General features: G+C 33.8%; 8 protein-coding genes across 8 annotated transcripts; 2 read left to right on the top strand and 6 right to left on the bottom strand.

The window, feature by feature from the left end:
• Positions 1 to 403: 403 nt before the first annotated feature.
• Positions 404 to 943, top strand: HYPBUDRAFT_107647 (translation machinery-associated protein 20; the record flags this gene model as incomplete). Its single annotated transcript, XM_020218571.1, has 1 exon — positions 404 to 943. One exon carries the CDS (start codon positions 404 to 406, stop codon positions 941 to 943), a length of 540 nt encoding a protein of 179 aa, XP_020076962.1.
• A 49-nt stretch (positions 944 to 992) lies between these two features.
• On the bottom strand, positions 993 to 2,603 carry HYPBUDRAFT_137758 (uncharacterized protein; the record flags this gene model as incomplete). Its single annotated transcript, XM_020219642.1, has 1 exon — positions 993 to 2,603. Exon 1 carries the CDS (start codon positions 2,574 to 2,576, stop codon positions 993 to 995), a length of 1,584 nt encoding a protein of 527 aa, XP_020076961.1. The 5' UTR covers positions 2,577 to 2,603.
• Positions 2,604 to 2,690: 87 nt separating this feature from the next.
• On the bottom strand, positions 2,691 to 5,000 carry HYPBUDRAFT_11050 (RNA-binding GTPase; the record flags this gene model as incomplete). The annotated part of the gene is made up of 2 exons (XM_020218771.1): positions 2,691 to 4,359; positions 4,603 to 5,000. 2 exons carry the CDS (start codon positions 4,998 to 5,000, stop codon positions 2,757 to 2,759), a joined length of 2,001 nt encoding a protein of 666 aa, XP_020076960.1. The 3' UTR covers positions 2,691 to 2,756.
• A 71-nt stretch (positions 5,001 to 5,071) lies between these two features.
• On the bottom strand, positions 5,072 to 7,324 carry HYPBUDRAFT_137754 (apyrase). The gene has a single exon (XM_020219641.1). The coding sequence runs from the start codon at positions 7,195 to 7,197 to the stop codon at positions 5,167 to 5,169; it is 2,031 nt and encodes a 676-aa protein (XP_020076959.1). The 5' UTR covers positions 7,198 to 7,324; the 3' UTR covers positions 5,072 to 5,166.
• Positions 7,325 to 7,356: 32 nt separating this feature from the next.
• Positions 7,357 to 8,724, top strand: HYPBUDRAFT_122868 (uncharacterized protein). The gene has a single exon (XM_020219296.1). It carries the CDS (start codon positions 7,369 to 7,371, stop codon positions 8,692 to 8,694), a length of 1,326 nt encoding a protein of 441 aa, XP_020076958.1. The 5' UTR covers positions 7,357 to 7,368; the 3' UTR covers positions 8,695 to 8,724.
• A 376-nt stretch (positions 8,725 to 9,100) lies between these two features.
• HYPBUDRAFT_161393 (TauD/TfdA dioxygenase family protein) lies at positions 9,101 to 10,351 on the bottom strand (the record flags this gene model as incomplete). Its single annotated transcript, XM_020222530.1, has 1 exon — positions 9,101 to 10,351. One exon carries the CDS (start codon positions 10,349 to 10,351, stop codon positions 9,101 to 9,103), a length of 1,251 nt encoding a protein of 416 aa, XP_020076957.1.
• A 279-nt stretch (positions 10,352 to 10,630) lies between these two features.
• On the bottom strand, positions 10,631 to 14,416 carry SEC3 (GTP-Rho binding exocyst subunit; the record flags this gene model as incomplete). Its single annotated transcript, XM_020218590.1, has 1 exon — positions 10,631 to 14,416. One exon carries the CDS (start codon positions 14,414 to 14,416, stop codon positions 10,631 to 10,633), a length of 3,786 nt encoding a protein of 1,261 aa, XP_020076956.1.
• A 516-nt stretch (positions 14,417 to 14,932) lies between these two features.
• Positions 14,933 to 15,786, bottom strand: HYPBUDRAFT_137740 (Sec63 complex subunit; the record flags this gene model as incomplete). Its single annotated transcript, XM_020219640.1, has 1 exon — positions 14,933 to 15,786. The coding sequence occupies one exon, from the start codon at positions 15,784 to 15,786 to the stop codon at positions 15,022 to 15,024; it is 765 nt and encodes a 254-aa protein (XP_020076955.1). The 3' UTR covers positions 14,933 to 15,021.
• Between the last annotated feature and the right edge of the window lie 1,214 nt (positions 15,787 to 17,000).

Below are 17,000 nucleotides of genomic sequence, written 5' to 3'. Positions count from 1 at the left end.
ACAATACTAGCTTGGGATTGAGAAAGCAGAAATCCAACGCCTTCTGCCTCGCTCGATTTAATGATGTCATGATTAAGTCTTGAGCTGGATACAGTTGAGTCTTTTAAAGACCAACTCGTAAGGGGCAAGAACAACTTTAAAGATTTCCTTTGAGTGCGATGACACCAAGGTCCTATGGTCTGGATGGTGGCATTGTAATTATAAATCTTTACAACTTGTATTACTGTATTGGATGTATTGGATGTAGTTGTATTTATTTAGTGCAAAGAACAAAAATGAAAATTTTTAGCAAGACCCAATTCCGAAGTTGGAATGAGAAAAGCGAGTTGGAAGTTGGTGATGATTGGTGAAAAATTTATGAAAAGATTGGAACAGTGTCTTTGTAGAAGCCAGAGGTTAAGAGATGTTTAAAAAATTCACTAAAGACGACGTTCATTCACGTTCTAATATCAAATCATCGGTTCAAAGAGGATTGAAATCAAAATTTGTTTCACAATTTGAGGATTTAGAATCAGCAATTGATAATATCATACCGAAGAAATCACAAGTGATTTTGATTAAATGTGAAGATAAAATTCAATTATATTCAGTTGATGAAGAAGTTGTATTATTCCAACATTTCGACGAGCTTATTCCTGCTTTAAAAATCGTTCATAAATATCCAGATTGTTTCCCAAGAGTTCAAGTTGACAGAGGTGCTATTAAATTCGTTTTATCAGGTGCTAATATCATGTGTCCTGGTTTGACTTCTGCAGGTGCCAAATTACCAGAAGAAAACTTAGATAAAGAAACCATTGTTACTATATATGCCGAAGGTAAAGAACATGCTTTGGCCATTGGTAAATTAACTATGAGTACCGCAGAAATTAAATCAAAAAATAAAGGTATTGGTATTGAATTATTGCATTACTTGGGTGATGGTTTATGGCACTTTAATGAATGATTGTTACGTAGTTGTATTTTCTATCTATATATATATATATATGTTTTAATCACACTGTTATTTCTTTTAGTGAAACGTATAAATTTTGCTGTTGATAAAACCCAAAACTATCTAAGAGAGCTAAATCATCGTCTAAATATTGTTTGATCTTTAACTCTTTGGATTCTTCGAATTCATTAATGAAGTAAAAAATATTAATTTTCAATATCGATTTTCGAAGATGTTTGGAAATAATTCCTTTCAATCTTAGTACGGTATTATCAATTAAAAAAACTCGGTTTATCTTCGTATCTTCGTTCAAGTGAACCACTAGCCTTATTTTTTTGAAAGATAATTGATTTTTGATTATAGTTTGAGGTTTTAGCTCTGGCTTAGGTGCCATCTTATACTTGGTCATTAATCGATTCCATCTTTCACTTCTCATATTGAACCGGTATACTCCCAGTTTAACTTTTGATATAAAATACAACTCAAAGTTTTGTATTTCGTCTTCATTAAGAAAGCTTCCATTGATCTTACACAATCGGGTATTGCTTTTATCCTTATACAGTTGACATTCAAACCTACCTACTAGGTTAATTAACATTTCCTCAATGGATAAATCCTTGAAAATTGGATTCCCATTGATTCTAAGCAGTTTCAAGTTGGGCAATACTTGTGAAAGTTTATCAATTGTTGTCCAATCTTGGATTTCATTATGTCGTATATCTAAATGGTAAATTTTTTCAAGATTTGTTTCCAATTGTACATCTTTGATTTGATTGTGAGCTAAATTGATTGAATGAACATTTATACATGATTCAAGAAACTCGGGAATTCTGGTCATCTTGTTGTACGATAAATCAATATCTTCTAAACTTAAATGAGGTGTGGTAAAATCTACCAAATCTGCATCATTAAACTGGTTACCTGCTAAAGATAAATCTCTCAAGCCCACAAACTTCGGTAGAACTAGTTTCGTAACCTGATCTGTCTTTATGTTAGTTGATGCCAACTTTAAACGTTTGATCTTTGGATGGATTGTTGTAGGAGTTGATTCACGATTGAAAAATCGATTACCATTAAGATTTAGACTTTCGAGATTAGGTAAGTGATCAATGATCCCCCATACCTCATTTAAATCATTGAAAAGATTAAAACTTAAATCTAAATTAGTAACATTTACGAGATTAGCAAGGATCGACTTTGAATTTTCAATATTGTTAAAGCTTTTATAAATATTTTTCCTTTCCAATGAAATAGAAGGTAAATTCTTAAAGTCTGATTGGATCGAGTTCAATTTATGAAATCCATAGCTTTCTGCGATTTTAGTTCCAAATACAATTGATTTATTAAGAATAGTTTCATTTTCTTCATTTGCATACTGTCTTATAAGTGATTCAATAAAATCGTATCTTTCCTTGACGATTTTCTTATTGGTTGATTTGAGAAATGATCCAGCACCTTCAATATCAGTCTTAAAGTATGAAACACCTTCAATTGATCCACTATTCTTCCCTCTTTCTGCTTCATCCCATTCTAATCCTAATGCTATAACATCTGGGCCCCAAATAGACTCTGGTAATTTCCCGATGTATTTAATGGTGGCTAGTTCATTATCCGTAGTAGATATCCTGTCATATTCCTTAAACATAGCCCTCGATACTAATTATTCATAAGTAGAAGAAGATCAATCAGGTCTTTAGAGTGCTTTTTTTTATCAACCTTTTTTTTTTTTTTTTTTTGGTGATGACTCTACGCGTAATACAGCGAAATTTTTCATTAATGTATATAATTTATATATAATTTACAATAGAAGAACTAGACAAAAAAATTAGGCACCAAGACCGAAGTTATCACCTAATAAACCATCCAAATCGAATTCCTTGGCCCAAGTAGAAACAACTGTAGTTTGTTCGACTTTTGGAGGTTCTTTTTCACCTCTTAAAGCGCTTTTTGGAGCTTCAAGATCGATATCAGCATCAAGATCTGCTTTTTTAGAAGCTCTTGGTAAAGTCCAACCGAGGATTCTACCATCTCTCCAGTCATTCAAAACAGAAACGGCAGCAGAATTTAAGTTAGGTACACCACCTTTACCTAATCTACCTTTTGATCTTGCGATATGAATTAAAAATTGCTTACTAAATTCTTCGAAATTTGATGAAGGTAATGGAGGTAATTGGTAATAATTTTTCAACCCGTCAGCCATTTCATTGTCTTTCGAAAACTTTCTTAAAAGTAAATTGACAGCAGGTATTGGATCGAGAATTTGTTTTGGAGGAATTGCTGATAATAAAGCTAATTTAGCTTCTTGGTTGGTTTTTGAAGTTTTCTTTGAATTCATTATTTCATCTGGGAAAACTATACCTGGAGAATCGATGATTTTCAATTTACCATCAATTTTAACTTCTCTCATTGAAGTAGTTACACCAGCTTGATTACCAACTGGGCAAGCTTTTGAGTTTTGACCATGTCTATTAGTTAATGCATTAATAATTGATGATTTACCCACGTTAGGATAACCAATCACCCCAACGATGATACTTCTCTTTAAATTAGATTTGGCTGCGTAACTTTTCAATGCTTGTAATAAAGAATTAGCAGTCATGGATGAAGTTAAATTTTTATTGAATGAAGTTGATCCAGATGCTCCGGGTGATGCTTTAACTGGAACAGTTGGGAAAGAAGATTTCAAAAAATTGAGCCATTGGTTTAATGCATTAGTTGGAATTAAATCAACTTTGTTTAAAACTAAAATTAATCTTTTACCAGGATTTTGTAAAACAGCTTCTTCAACTTTCTTTGATCTAGTTGCTTCAGGGTCTCTAGCATCCAATACATATAATATAACATCTGCATGCTCAACAACAGTCTTAAAAATCTTATCATATGCTTTACGAGATTTTTCTAATTCAATGGTTGCTTCATTAGCTTCATCATCTTCAACGTCACTTATATCATATTCGACATCTTCATCAGAATCCACCATTGCATCATCCTCATCTTCTGCATCATCTCCTTCATATGCCTTGGCGGCTTGCTGAGCAGATTCCAATAAAGCTGTCAATCCATTTCCTTCATCTTCTTCAGCTTCCATTTCGTCTTCAACATCTTCTCCTCTAGCAAGGGCCTCTTCTCTTTCACGTTGTTTTTCTATCCTTTGCTGTTCTTTTCTTTCCTTTTCTATTCTTCTATTCTCTTCTAATTCGCTGATAATTTTATCCTTGTATGGGAAACTGGCTGGAATACCTGGATCCTTCTTATGTCTTGACTTCCAAGTTACGTCCTTCTTAGCTAACTTCTTATTCTTTCTGTTTTGAGCTGCGGCTTTCTTCTTGATCCCTTCCCTCATACGGGTAGTGGTTCTCTTGGAAGTGGGCTTCTTGACTCTCATTGCTATAGTTCTTACTCTGGCTATAATAACAAGAAGATAATGTCTATGAAAATTTATAGAAAAAAAAAAATTTATGAGAAGAGCTGCGATGTCTTTTTTTTTTTTACCTTTTTTTTTTTGTTTTGTTAGGCGAAGCGATGACTACAGTGCAGGAAATTGCAATCATTTTCAAATTTTGGGGCAATTGATTGAAGAAAGGCTATATCTATGGAAGTTATTTACTGTTCAGACGTTATTTCTAATAGTTGAAGGGTATTTTTTTGGCTGTACTTGGCGAAAATCGAACTTTTTAATGCCAAAGTCTGCTGTAGAAGCCTTAATCTTTGATGGAACACCATACCCAATGAACCCATTTTCTCTTTCAAATTCGTCTTCGGGTTCTATATCGCTTTCCAAATCATCGGAATCATCTGACTCGTTTGGCTCATCTGACAGGGCTCCGAGCTCCATGTTGCTGAATTGGTCACCTAGCAAAGGTGTGGTGACTCTGGGAAGATTGAAATTTTTGCTGTTGGTCTCATTTGACCCACCAATCAAGTGATGGATTAGCATTGTTTTAAATTTGGTCCTGTAAGATTCAGGAGCCAAATTCTTGAGATAGTCTGCAGTTTGTTTTATTGGGCCGGTTTGAATCAGAGATTTTATGCCAGCTTTCAAGGGAGCACAACAAACACAAATAATCATAGTGAATACGAGATAAGCGATAAAAATAGGTCTCATTATAAAAGCAATATGTATTTAAGCTATGGATAATTATAAAGTCTATCAATGCTAGATGATTTTAAATTTTTTGTTCTGTTTCTGAAAATTCATTTTTTGCGGCCATTTTCACAAACATAAATAGTCTTTTTCAATCGACATTCCTAAGTTTATTACTCATTGAGCTATTACTAGAAACTCGATGTAGAGAGTCTCTGCTGTTGTTGTTACTATAATAGAAACCGGATGGGGTCTTTTTCGGAACCACAAATGGTTTATTCAAAAATCCAAAGTTTCGAGATGGATTACCATAATCATCGCTAAGATCACTAGGATCTGCTAAATTTATATTGGATCTTGTTCTCAATCCAGCTAGATTTGGACTTTGCGTTGGACTTGTTGATGCTGAAGGCATGATACCTTCTTCTAAATGTATATTCATTGTGTCCTGCTCCGATAAGCTGTTATAAGGTATAATGTTCTTGAAATACTTATTCAATCCAGGGATTTTTGAAACCGCTTTAGACACTTGCTGTTTAAAAGGCTTGGGTATGCGGAATCTTCTAGATTTGAAAACATACTTGTTCAAATGAGATCTTCCAAAATGATAAATGAAGAAGAACAAAAGAAATATAAAAATAATTGAATAGATAATATGGCCAAAACCAACTCCATGATCGTCGTCATCATCATCACTGTCATGTGCCGAGGAGCCAATGATACCACCCGGTACAAACTCTTTACCAGATATCTCACTTGGGTATATACCTATATTCATGTCTTTTTTAGAGTCCCCTGTGATTTGGGAAGATGCAAATAATAATATTTTACCTAAAGTCCATGATAATTCATCACCGTTAACAGAATTTGCTGATTTGAAAGGCACATGAGTATTCTTCAATTTTTCCATTTCTTTTTCTTGACTAGCGTTAGTATCTTCAGAAACATCTAACCCTAATCTTGGTAATTCAAACCCATCATGAAGGACATTTATGACCCAACTTGCCTTGAAACAAGCATCTTTCAAAAACTTTTCCGGATCCAAATTCGAATATTGGCCCTTTTCAGAGTTTGACAATATCAGGGACCAATCACTTTCACAGTATTCTTTTACCCTTTCATTGAATATTTGAAAATTATATTCACCACCAGTTTGAAAAACATCATTGGCTGTGTACCAGTACTCAGAAATCCCAACGAATTTATCCTTATCAAAGTTTAATTTTGGTCCATGGATACCATTAAACAAACATGGAGTATCCTTACATGGAACATTTTTCATTAAAAGAGGATAGATCTCTTTTATACACATTTCATAATTTCCTAAGCCTTGAATGTCATATGTAGTACCATCATTATCATACTTGATGCTAGCACCTTTGGGTAAACAGGGGTCATTAATCTCAGTACCAAGTATAGGATTTGTTAATGATAAATTAATCAATTGTTTCAAATATCTTCTTCTTGCTTCGTTAGCTCCAAATCCCAACCAAGTTTCAACAAAGACACTCCATTTTTGAGTTTGACCATTAACATTTCTAAGAGTAACTTTAGATAAATCATCATCATGTTTCTTAATTTCTTCTAATGACGATGGAACAAATGCAATTTGGGTTGATGCACCGCCCATATCCATAAATCCAATCGATTCATGTTCCTCTCTAGATGCATCATATTCATTAAACTGACCCATTAAATAATTAAGACCTAACCATCCATATATTCCTTCGGTCTCACCATCTATTATTTGAACAAAATCTTTACAATTAGGTATATAAAACTTGGTATTCTTCTGGAGGCTTGAACAGGTTTCTTTCAAGATTTTCTTCTGTTTCTTAGGAGGTAACAACCTCATTCCTGCAGTTGCCAAAACATATACTGGAGTTTCATTGTGTTTTTCAGCAGGAATAATACCCTCTGCAAATTTCATCAATTCTGAATAATGATCTGTCCATATTTTCTTAACCTTGTTTGGCTCTCCAAAAGTTGAAATCCCAGGAGTAATCTTATATGTCCAGCCCTTTTCTTGAACAATTTTAGGTGGTGAAGACAATACTTTCTTGTCTTTATTGCTTTTCTTAGTATACTCTTGATCTTCCCAACGATAAATCTGAATTCGTGATCCTGATGAACCAGAATCTATAACGATCCCATACTTCTGATGGTCCGTAGGTATTTTCATCTTTTATCCCTAACTCTTATTCTAAGATAACCTTGGTAGAGACCTTCAGCCTTATCTGCTACGTAGTTGTTTTTTTCTGTTTTTTTGGTTGATCCTCGAGCTACTAATTTTTTGAGACACTATTTCCTAATCTTTATAAATCTAGCTCTAGTGATACTAGTAAAACTCAAGATGATAATATTACCCAATGCTTTACCTGCTCCTAAGGCTAACTCAATTGATTCTGGTAGCTTGGATTCATCGCTCATGACAAAAAGAGCATCCTTAACAGATTCCACGAGTGAAAATTTCAATGATTTAGTAAGGTATTTATTAAAGTTGGAGGAATATTTGGAGGGGTTATTTAATTATGTCAAAAAGCAAGCCAACTGTGAACTTATTGATGACGCTGGTGAGTTTATGTCTACGTGTATACTTGGAGAAGGAATACCATGGTCAAATTTGGTTTTGGAGAATAGTGATATTAAAGAAGTTTTGAAGAAAAGAAAGCCAATACAATGGAGTTTGGCACATGAGATCGAAGTTATACTTTTAGTTGTTTCTTTAATGTATACCAAGCTTGGATCGGAGCTTACGAATGAGCTAATTGAACTACAAGCAGCTGATGAAGGAACTGATGAGAAATGGAAGCAAGTTATTAATTATCATAAAAAAGCAATTGCATCTACAATGTTTGGAGCTAAAATTTGCTCTATTACAAATATTGAAAGTAGCGTTAACGAGAGAATATTTACATTTATGGACAAAATTAGTAATATAAGTATTCAAATGTCAATATTGTCAAAATCATCCTGGATAAATAGAAATTCATTCAACTCAACTGAAACTTTTGAGACTAATAGCAATGGTACGCTATCCAGGGTTTCTATTTATGTTTTAAATGAACTTAATGATTGCATGAATCTCCTAATTGATCTAAAGGGAAGCTTAACTACCAAAATTAATTTAAATTATAAAGACTGGAAGGATTACTTATCAGTCATTCAAAAATACATCACAGCATATGCAGGGTTATTTCTTTCAATTGAATACTATCAAAAAGATAAGCTAGGTGATGCCTTAGGACTTATAAACTTTTCATTAGTATCGTTACAGAGTAAGAAATTGTCAGAATTAAAGCCTAAACAAGGCAAAATATTATCAAAGTTCAAATCGAAGTTAACGCTGCATAAGAATGATCAATATATATCGAATATCCATTCCGTCACAACCTTAAATGTTAATAAATCCGCTTTTCAGGAAAGCTCGGGAGTTATATTGAAAGACTTGTCGTTTCTATTTGATCTGTTAATTCAACTTCATTTGAAATTTAGTAAAGAAAACGACAACCTTAAATTCGATACTGTCACTGATTGGCAAGATATAAGTAAGGACACTAAGTGGCCATTGGGTTGTAAGATACCAGTCTCTGATATAAAGATGTATGAACCAATCTCTTTTCGTCAATCCACAGGGTTATTGAAAGAAAACTATACCGGAAGAGGGTCTTACTATTAAATAGTTTATCGATAAAAAACCCAATCTCGCTATTCTAAATGTAGAGTTCTCTTTACTTTGATGACTTGCTTCTATAATCCAGAAATACTTCAATTTTTTGCCATTAAACTAAAATTGCTGGTGAACCAAGACTCTTTTTTCTAAATATTAGGTTAGTTTTGCAAAAAAATCACAAAAAACATCAAAACTTGAATTTAGTCTTCAGTATTAACATAAGAATCTAGAAGAAAGTAGGTCTTGAATAGACCAGTTATAATTAACTAAACAAGAGGATTTTTTGATTCATCAAAATAGAAGATATACGTTGCAAAATTTTTTTGCAGCTACAATTATATTTAAGAAGAACATATATTTGAGCATACATAAAGTCCATAAGAAACATTTTACTGATTAGACCAGCTGGGAATTAATTCAAAGGTAATCCTAAAGCTTCTCTTTGAGATTTAGAGTTAGGATCGTAATAAGGAACTTCTGCCAAAGCGGAAACTCTGGTACCATGTCTCAATTCTTCAGTTTCAATAGCAACGGCAGAATGTTGACTGATTCTATTATCCCATAAAGCAGCAGTAGCTAAACCAGATTCTGGATTAGTAGATTGCCAATTGAACCTAACTTGAATATCCAAGTTCTTTTCATAAACATCAAAAAGGTAGTTCAAGATAAGTCTTGATTCATCGGGTTCTAAACCAACAATTCTTACAGTCATGCCACGATTAACGTATAAAGATTTCCAACCCGTAGCTGGATGGGTTCTGATGATTGGATGTTCTCTTTCGATATGTTTTGGGCCTCTCAATGGATTTTCACGATCAATATATTGATGTGCAGATCTATAAATGGCGGTTTTACCATCCAAAAATTTTTGGAAAGCAGGCAGGAGTTTATCGTAAGCACCATAGCCAGAATACCACACAGTATCACCACCAACTTTTGGAATAGCATCATTATACAAAGTGGTAATACCTGGAGTTTGAAGCTCATGACACAAATCAGAATGTGTTATGGAGGTTGGAGCAGTCTTTGTTTGTTTAAAGTTATATTGATAACCAACTTTTTTCAAAAAATTTGGCCAAATAACAGTGATACCTCTATAACCTGGAACGTGAACCTGTTGAGCATGTTTTTCAACATTACCATAATATTCACCCAATTCCAATTGTTTTTGAGGTGATAAGTCTTGATCTTTGAAAAAGACAACAACTCTTTCTGCAATCAATAAAGCCAATTCATCCTTTTGTTTATTGTTCAAATCGCCCAATTGCAAACCAACAATTTCGGTACCGACATGTTTAGTCAAGTGTCTGATTTCTTTAGCGGCACCAAATAAGGCTTTCTTTTCTGGGTCAGCGCCCTTTCCCCTTTCAATGTATGGGGTTGGGGTACTTCTAATAGCTTCAGCTTCATCAAGATAAACTGGAATCTCTTCAGTTGGTGGACGTTCTGGATACCCTTGAGAAATATCAATATTGTATTTAGCAAATCTCTTCTTGGTTGTTTCTGGTAAGTTTTCTAAGTTGGAGTCAACAAAACCACCTTTATAACTTCCTAATAAAGATCCTCCCTTCTTATTAGACAATTGAGAGATGATATTTGAAACTGCATCTTCAATTTCTTCTTGTGTAGTTGGTAAATCTGTTCTTTGAGCTGATGGAGCCATGTTTTCAATTCAATTTTCAGTTAATAACTTCTATTCTACAAATGAAATAACTGACTTCAGATCCTTATATAGCCATTCCGGTTCCAACCCTTGTCCGATGAAGTGATTTAAAATCCCAGCCATAGTTTTCCTATTTCTGCTGCGAAAACTGTGGCATTCTAACAATTCTCGTTATCGATTTTATCATCGCGGGAAGGTTCCGCTGATTCACTAATAAAGCGAAATCGTCCGACATCGTACTACATTAATTGGCCGAAACTAAAAGACAATATTATACAATTACCTAGTGGAGTATATAGATGAGAAGATGTGGTGAATTTCTTGCTTACTAATATTGTAGTCAATATCTTTATCGACTGATTTCACAATATTATTAAGTCTATAGAAAAGATTGATGAATTGGGACTCCATATCATTCCATAATTTTTTCAATAAGTCTTGTTCAAACATGTCTTCACCACTGATGATATATTTTTCTAACTTCTTAAAGATTTCATGAGCTTTCAATTGAATATCTTTGGAGGTGTAATTACTTAATAAAGTTTTCAAGTATTTCTTATCATTTCTCTTACTCTTTGAAGGACCCAGAATTGCAGCCATTTCATAGTTCTTTATGAAATCAGATAATTTTCCAATCTTATGGTTAATTAATTTTTCAAAATAGGTATCTTGAACTTTTTTGAACACCATATCAAATTGATTTTGCATCTTGTTTGATGATTCAGTATTTAAATCAGACAACTGTTGAGTGACAAAGAAAATGTTTCTCATGATTGACACGTTCCTTAATTCTCGTTCTTTATCATCGTGGTCATTATTTTTCAATAATGGATCATCTCTTAAACATAAGTGTATAACTGCTTCTGTTAAGTCTTTATACGACGAGCTCAACATCGACTGAACTTCGGTTACATTAGATCTTTGAATTGATGATTCAGTCAAAAAAACCAATTGGTTAAAGTTCTTAATGATTGGCAAAATTCCACTTTTACCCTTAATGGTAGCTTTGTTTAATAGATCAACTTGTGATTTGATAAGCTTATTCCACAAGCCTTTGAATTTCTCACTTATTTTTTTCAAAAAACTGTAGGCTAAGAATTCTTGATTTCTTTTTTGACTTTGAATGAATATCAGATCAATTTCAATTAGTAAAACTGGAATAATCAATTCTGTAGGTGTTATCTTTTTGATGAAAAGATTGATATAGTTCCCAAATACGGTGTTCATATTGGATATTAAATCATTAGAATAGTTCTTTTCGTCAATTGTATGAATCGATAATTGGTTATATTCTTGTTCTCGGTCTTCAAATGGCCTATTTATAAAATCATTGAAATCCTGAGTGGTATCATAATGAAAAAAATTAGCAAGGAAAAGTTGAATACTCGATATCAAATCTCCTGCTTCATTGATTAATTTTATTATAATTTTAGGATCTTCAATTTCATTACCTTTTTGTTTCTTTTCGTAAATATCAACCGGTTGATTTTCACCATGATCTTCATTGAGTCCAATCTTATTCATGAGTTTATCTCTTTTAACCGACAATCTAAGTGTACGTGATTTTCTAATAGACGTTGATTCGATAGACTGAGATAATCTGGATATAGAATCAGAATATTTGATATTTTTCAACTTAACGCTAAGGTGATATTCTAAAAATTTATCAAGCTCTCCATTAATGAATGATTTGAAATCTTGAAAGTCGATCAATGAAACACTCTTGATAAAATAAGTTATACCGGAGTATGATAAAAACATCTTCAATTTTGTCAAAACATCGTTGGGGAATGCTCTTTCTCTCCTCAGTGATAATTCGGCAATTATAGTAGGAAACTGTCCCCTGATGAAAACATTAAAATGTCTTAAGAAGACTGATATAACATGTTGATAATTGGATTGATATTGTTTTAAAGCTTGGATGTTACTTATATCTTTGGTGTTAACTGTTCCATATAATCCAATAAGTAATTGCTCCAATTGTGGAATATATTCTAAAGAATTAAAAGACTTGAATTTTTCAATAGACCTCAAGTCATTACTATTTACACTGACTTTTTCTAAAATGGTTTTCAATTCTCTCCACAAATCTTTCTTGTTCACGGATTTAACTTGTAAACCTTTTGAATTATTTTCGATTAAATTGATTTCAGGGGCCAAAAAATTGAAATCTATTTCAACTTTCTTGAAAATATGATTTAGATTTTCAATTTCTGTTAAAGAAGTCTTGAGATCATTAGATGATGAGTTCATACCAAAATCTAAGTTGACCAACTCTTTGACATTTGAATGCTTGATACCATTTAATTCTTTATTAAATTTTTTAATTAAGGAATCACTTGTATCATTTATATTCCATCCAACTTCATCAAATAATTCATCTAATTCTGCATCCTTCTCGGTTTGGTTTTTCTCGGATTTTTCCTTGTTTATATTCAATGCTTGTTCCACTTCATGATCTTGATCTGTTTGTTCATGCTTATTAAAAAGACTCTCATCCTCTTCTAGCGAATAACCAATCGACAGATCAACTGGTGTCATATCTTCATCGATTATTTCTTTCAAATCCTCTTCAGTTGCAATGTGATGCGAGTTTTCTGTAGATTCATTGATTGTAGTATCGATTTGGCGTGATTTTTCATTTTTACCGAAATGTAATTGAGAATCCATGAAATCCTCTATTTCTTGTATAGAAGTATCTATTGTTCCTTCTAGATGAGTCGACTCTCCCATTATTTCTGGGCTCACTTCTTTTCTACTTGAAAGTCCTAAGCCTTTTCCATCTGGAGGTGGATAATTCTTTTTGGCACTTGCGTCACTATCAGTGACTTCTTCAATACCGAAATCCGGCGATAATGCACTTTGTTTAACATTTATTGGTGGTGGCTTTGAAATTTCAAATGAATGGACACCATCTTTATCCAATTGCTCTTCCAATCTATAACCCAATTCAGCTGCTCGTTCCAAAGGTTCTGGTGAGTCAAGTCTCCTGCTAATTTTTTTATTATCCGATTTTTCAGGTACATAAGATCGTAAAGGAGATGAGCCACCATCTTGTTTGGCATATTCATGAATGCTTGGAGCTTTTTCAGATGCTTTATCAACAGAGAAGATAAAACTTTGAGAATCGTTAATCGATGCTTCATCGTGGAGGGGTGACCTTTGTTGATAAGGATGATTACCATGCCCTGGAGTAATGGGTGACTGAAACTTTCCATCATCGATAAAGTTTTCGATAAATTCCTTACTTTCACCATAAGGTAGAGATTTATTACTTGAAGCAATGCTTTCATTATCCATGCCGGATCTGTCAGTAGGCATGATTTTCATTGGTTTCATAGGTAGTTTACCGTTTGCAGTGAAGTCCATATCTTTATAATGACTTTCAGCTGGCTGTTGTTTTAGTGATTTTGACCTTAATGCTTCCACTTCATTTCTTTGATTTCCCATTAATGGCGCACTATTATGTTTTTTAGGTAAAGGGTTTAATTTGAGCTCTTGTAATTCCCAACCATTGAGTTCTGGGTATGAACCAACAAAGTTACCGTATGCAGTTGCCAAAGATCTGATGAATTTCAAAAGATTTTCGAAATTTTCATAACATCTCCAATAATAATCTTTATTTAAGCTTAACATAAACCCATCGTTTCCTGCTCTTGAAATTGATTTTAATTCATCCATATCCCAAGTACGACCTATCTGGTAAATGTTTTTCGTTTCATTTTTTTTACCCTTTTGTAATATTACTCTTCCTGATGGCTTCATGCAAATAACCAAAACTCTATTTTTAACAGATCCAATCTGATCTTTCGGTAAGTTTGATGGAGGAGGGTGAGAAGGGTATGATGAGAATTCTTGAATAATTATGTGACCTTGGTATGCAATTTCAGGTATTCTCTTACCAGTTTTATCAATTATGTATTTTGAATAGCAGTCTCTCATCAATTGATCTCGTACCATTTTATGTTTAACATTTGGATCATTCATATTCTGAGGCGGCGGTGGCCCGTTTCTAACTCCATTATGTAGTATTGGGGCAGGCCCTCCAGTCTTGGGACCTGGCATCCCACCGGGCATGGACATTCCAGGCATCCCACCGGGCATTCCAGGCATCCCACCGGGGACTGCACCGGGGACTGCACCAGGAACTGGTCTACCCATTGGTCTCTGCTGAGGATATTGTCTTTGCTGAGATCCTGGAGATGGCCTTCCTTGACCTGGCTTCTGGGGTTGACCCAGTATTTTATTGAAATTGATCATATTTCAATTCAATAGTTTCTCCTCTTATAACTATTGCTATTTTCGACAAGATATCAATAATTGGAATTAATTCTTTCAGCAAATAAACCACAAATCAAAACCTCCGCTAACAAAGGCTTCAATATAACTTGGAAATATCCTCGAAACTAACTATTTGTCTTTAAGGAGAAGAATTCAAGTTTATCCAGTTATGATCTCATGTGTTTTCGTTTTTCCAGTAACTTTACACCTATTTGATTAAATTTTGATACACACACGCATTTCTCTCTCTATTTCATATTCATATCCATAGATGTATAAGTTAACTACAATGGCATTTTTGGGGAAATGGTTATATTACAAAGGAAAGATAAAGAATTATATACATTGTATATGGGTGTAATAAAGAAATCAAAAGAAAGGGGAAGTAATCACTTTTTTTTGTTATTCTTCTTTTTATTATTCTTTTTTGTATTCTTTTCCGAAGAAGCATTATCATCAGTGGAATTAGGTTCTGAAAGGGATTCTGCAGGTTTAGATTCTTGGGATGTTTCAGCAGCAAGAGGAGTTGGTGAATTCGTTATTGGGGTGGAGGCCCCAGCTGTTGTAGACTTACCTTCTGACAAATCAACATAGTATTCCCACAAGACAGATAAACTTTTAGATCTTCCATCCATTGCGTTTAATCTTCTTCTTAAAGCCTCGTTGAAGCAAATTTCTTGAGCTACTGGGAAAAAAGTCTGGACCCAACCTTTCTTGTAAAGTTCGGTTTCTTGAACAATTTCTTTCAATTCCAATTCCTGATATTTTGCTTGGAATTCAAATTGCCTAAAGACTTCATCACCAATTAATCCTTCTTGATACAAATACTTGAAAATTGGTTCATTTTCTTTCAATTTTAATGATCTTCTGATTGCTTCGACGGCTCTTCTTAATAAAGCTGCCTTTAAAACTTTTTCATGCGGCTTGGTTTCCTTGGTTGCATCCGGATTTGTGTATTGTGCTTTTAAGAATTGATATAATGAAGCAGTATGATTTTCTCCGAAAATCGGTTCAACCTTAGTTAAATTCTTAATTTTTTTACGTCTATAAATTATTGAAAATGCAATAAAACACGTGAGCAACACCCCAACATAAATCAATGGTGTGAAAATAGAAACCTTTATTTGCTCCTGGGTGGTAGCTTCTTCATCCATCTTGGTAGTTTATGCTTTGTAATCGTTGTATAAGAAGGAAGTTGTTGAATCTTTTTATGTCAACACGTCAATGAAAAAAAAAAAAACTCTAAAAAACAAGCCAGTACACCACACGCAACCTGGTATCCACACTCAAAAAATTGCAGTAATTAAACTTTGCAACAACTGTTCCTATTTGTTAAAGGTATTTAAAGACAGGCTACGACTGAAGTTGATTTTGCTAAATAGAAAAGCTTTGAAATGGCGAGCGGTACACTGGATGGTTTTCAAAGTCTTGACTTGGCCCACTTGAACAAATAAAATCTATATTAAGTCATTTTAAACAAGAGAAGCTTCGAGGATTACCAATAGGATTATTTAGCTACTGCAAGAGTTCGGTGTCAAGCTCACGAGAGGGTTATTGGAGGCGGTTTGGTCGTAGTGCAAATGGGAGGTCTTGTTATATTATGAGTAATATGTTCTTGTTTGAAAGTAATAAATTAAACTCCATAATCAGTTATTAGTATGTATCTAGCTATATTGGGTTATGTGGCTAGATCAGACCTCTATCGGCCACATATGTCTATACTATACATATAAACATATGTTCCAGTAGGGACGGCCATAACACACTCAATTAAGATATGGTTTATTACCAAACCCCATCTTAAGATTCATGAACAAATAATTAGGGTCTTTTATTGAAAGAGTGAAGGGAACCCACCTCTCCGTGGCTATGACACCACAGCAGTTAATAATCTGCCGAAAGACCTACAAGGAGCTTAGATATATGGCGTTGTGAGAAGCTGGAGACAGCTTCTCTGAAACCCGTAAAAGAGTACTCTGTCTTAATATGTCTTATTGACAAGCAATACTCGATCGATATAAAGCCTCTTCTAAGGACTTTCTCCCCATTAGCAAACCTCTATTTTAGATCTTCCGTGCTTGAACCTTAGTAACTTCCGGAATCAGAGAGACTTGTGATGGGATATTTATGTTTTCTTCACTCTTTTTTCAAACAATAAAGAACCTCAGCTTAGCTTATTATCTGTGTCAGTCTGAAAATACCACTGGAGTATTAGAAAAGTCATTATTTGAAGTTTTTCTAGAAACACCAATTTTCAACATCTTTAAAGACTCGTACGTATACTAAACTGAAATTTCCAGTAAAATGTCTACGGCCATATCCAGCATAAAGCATGATTACCCGTCCGATCAATAATTATTAAGCTGCT

This window comes from Hyphopichia burtonii, assembly GCF_001661395.1.
Source record: "Hyphopichia burtonii NRRL Y-1933 unplaced genomic scaffold HYPBUscaffold_3, whole genome shotgun sequence".
In the NCBI taxonomy this organism is placed as follows: Eukaryota; Fungi; Ascomycota; class Pichiomycetes; order Serinales; family Debaryomycetaceae; genus Hyphopichia; species Hyphopichia burtonii.
The sequence above is the reverse complement of the archived record's forward strand: the minus strand, read 5'-3'. Positions and strand labels throughout refer to the sequence as shown.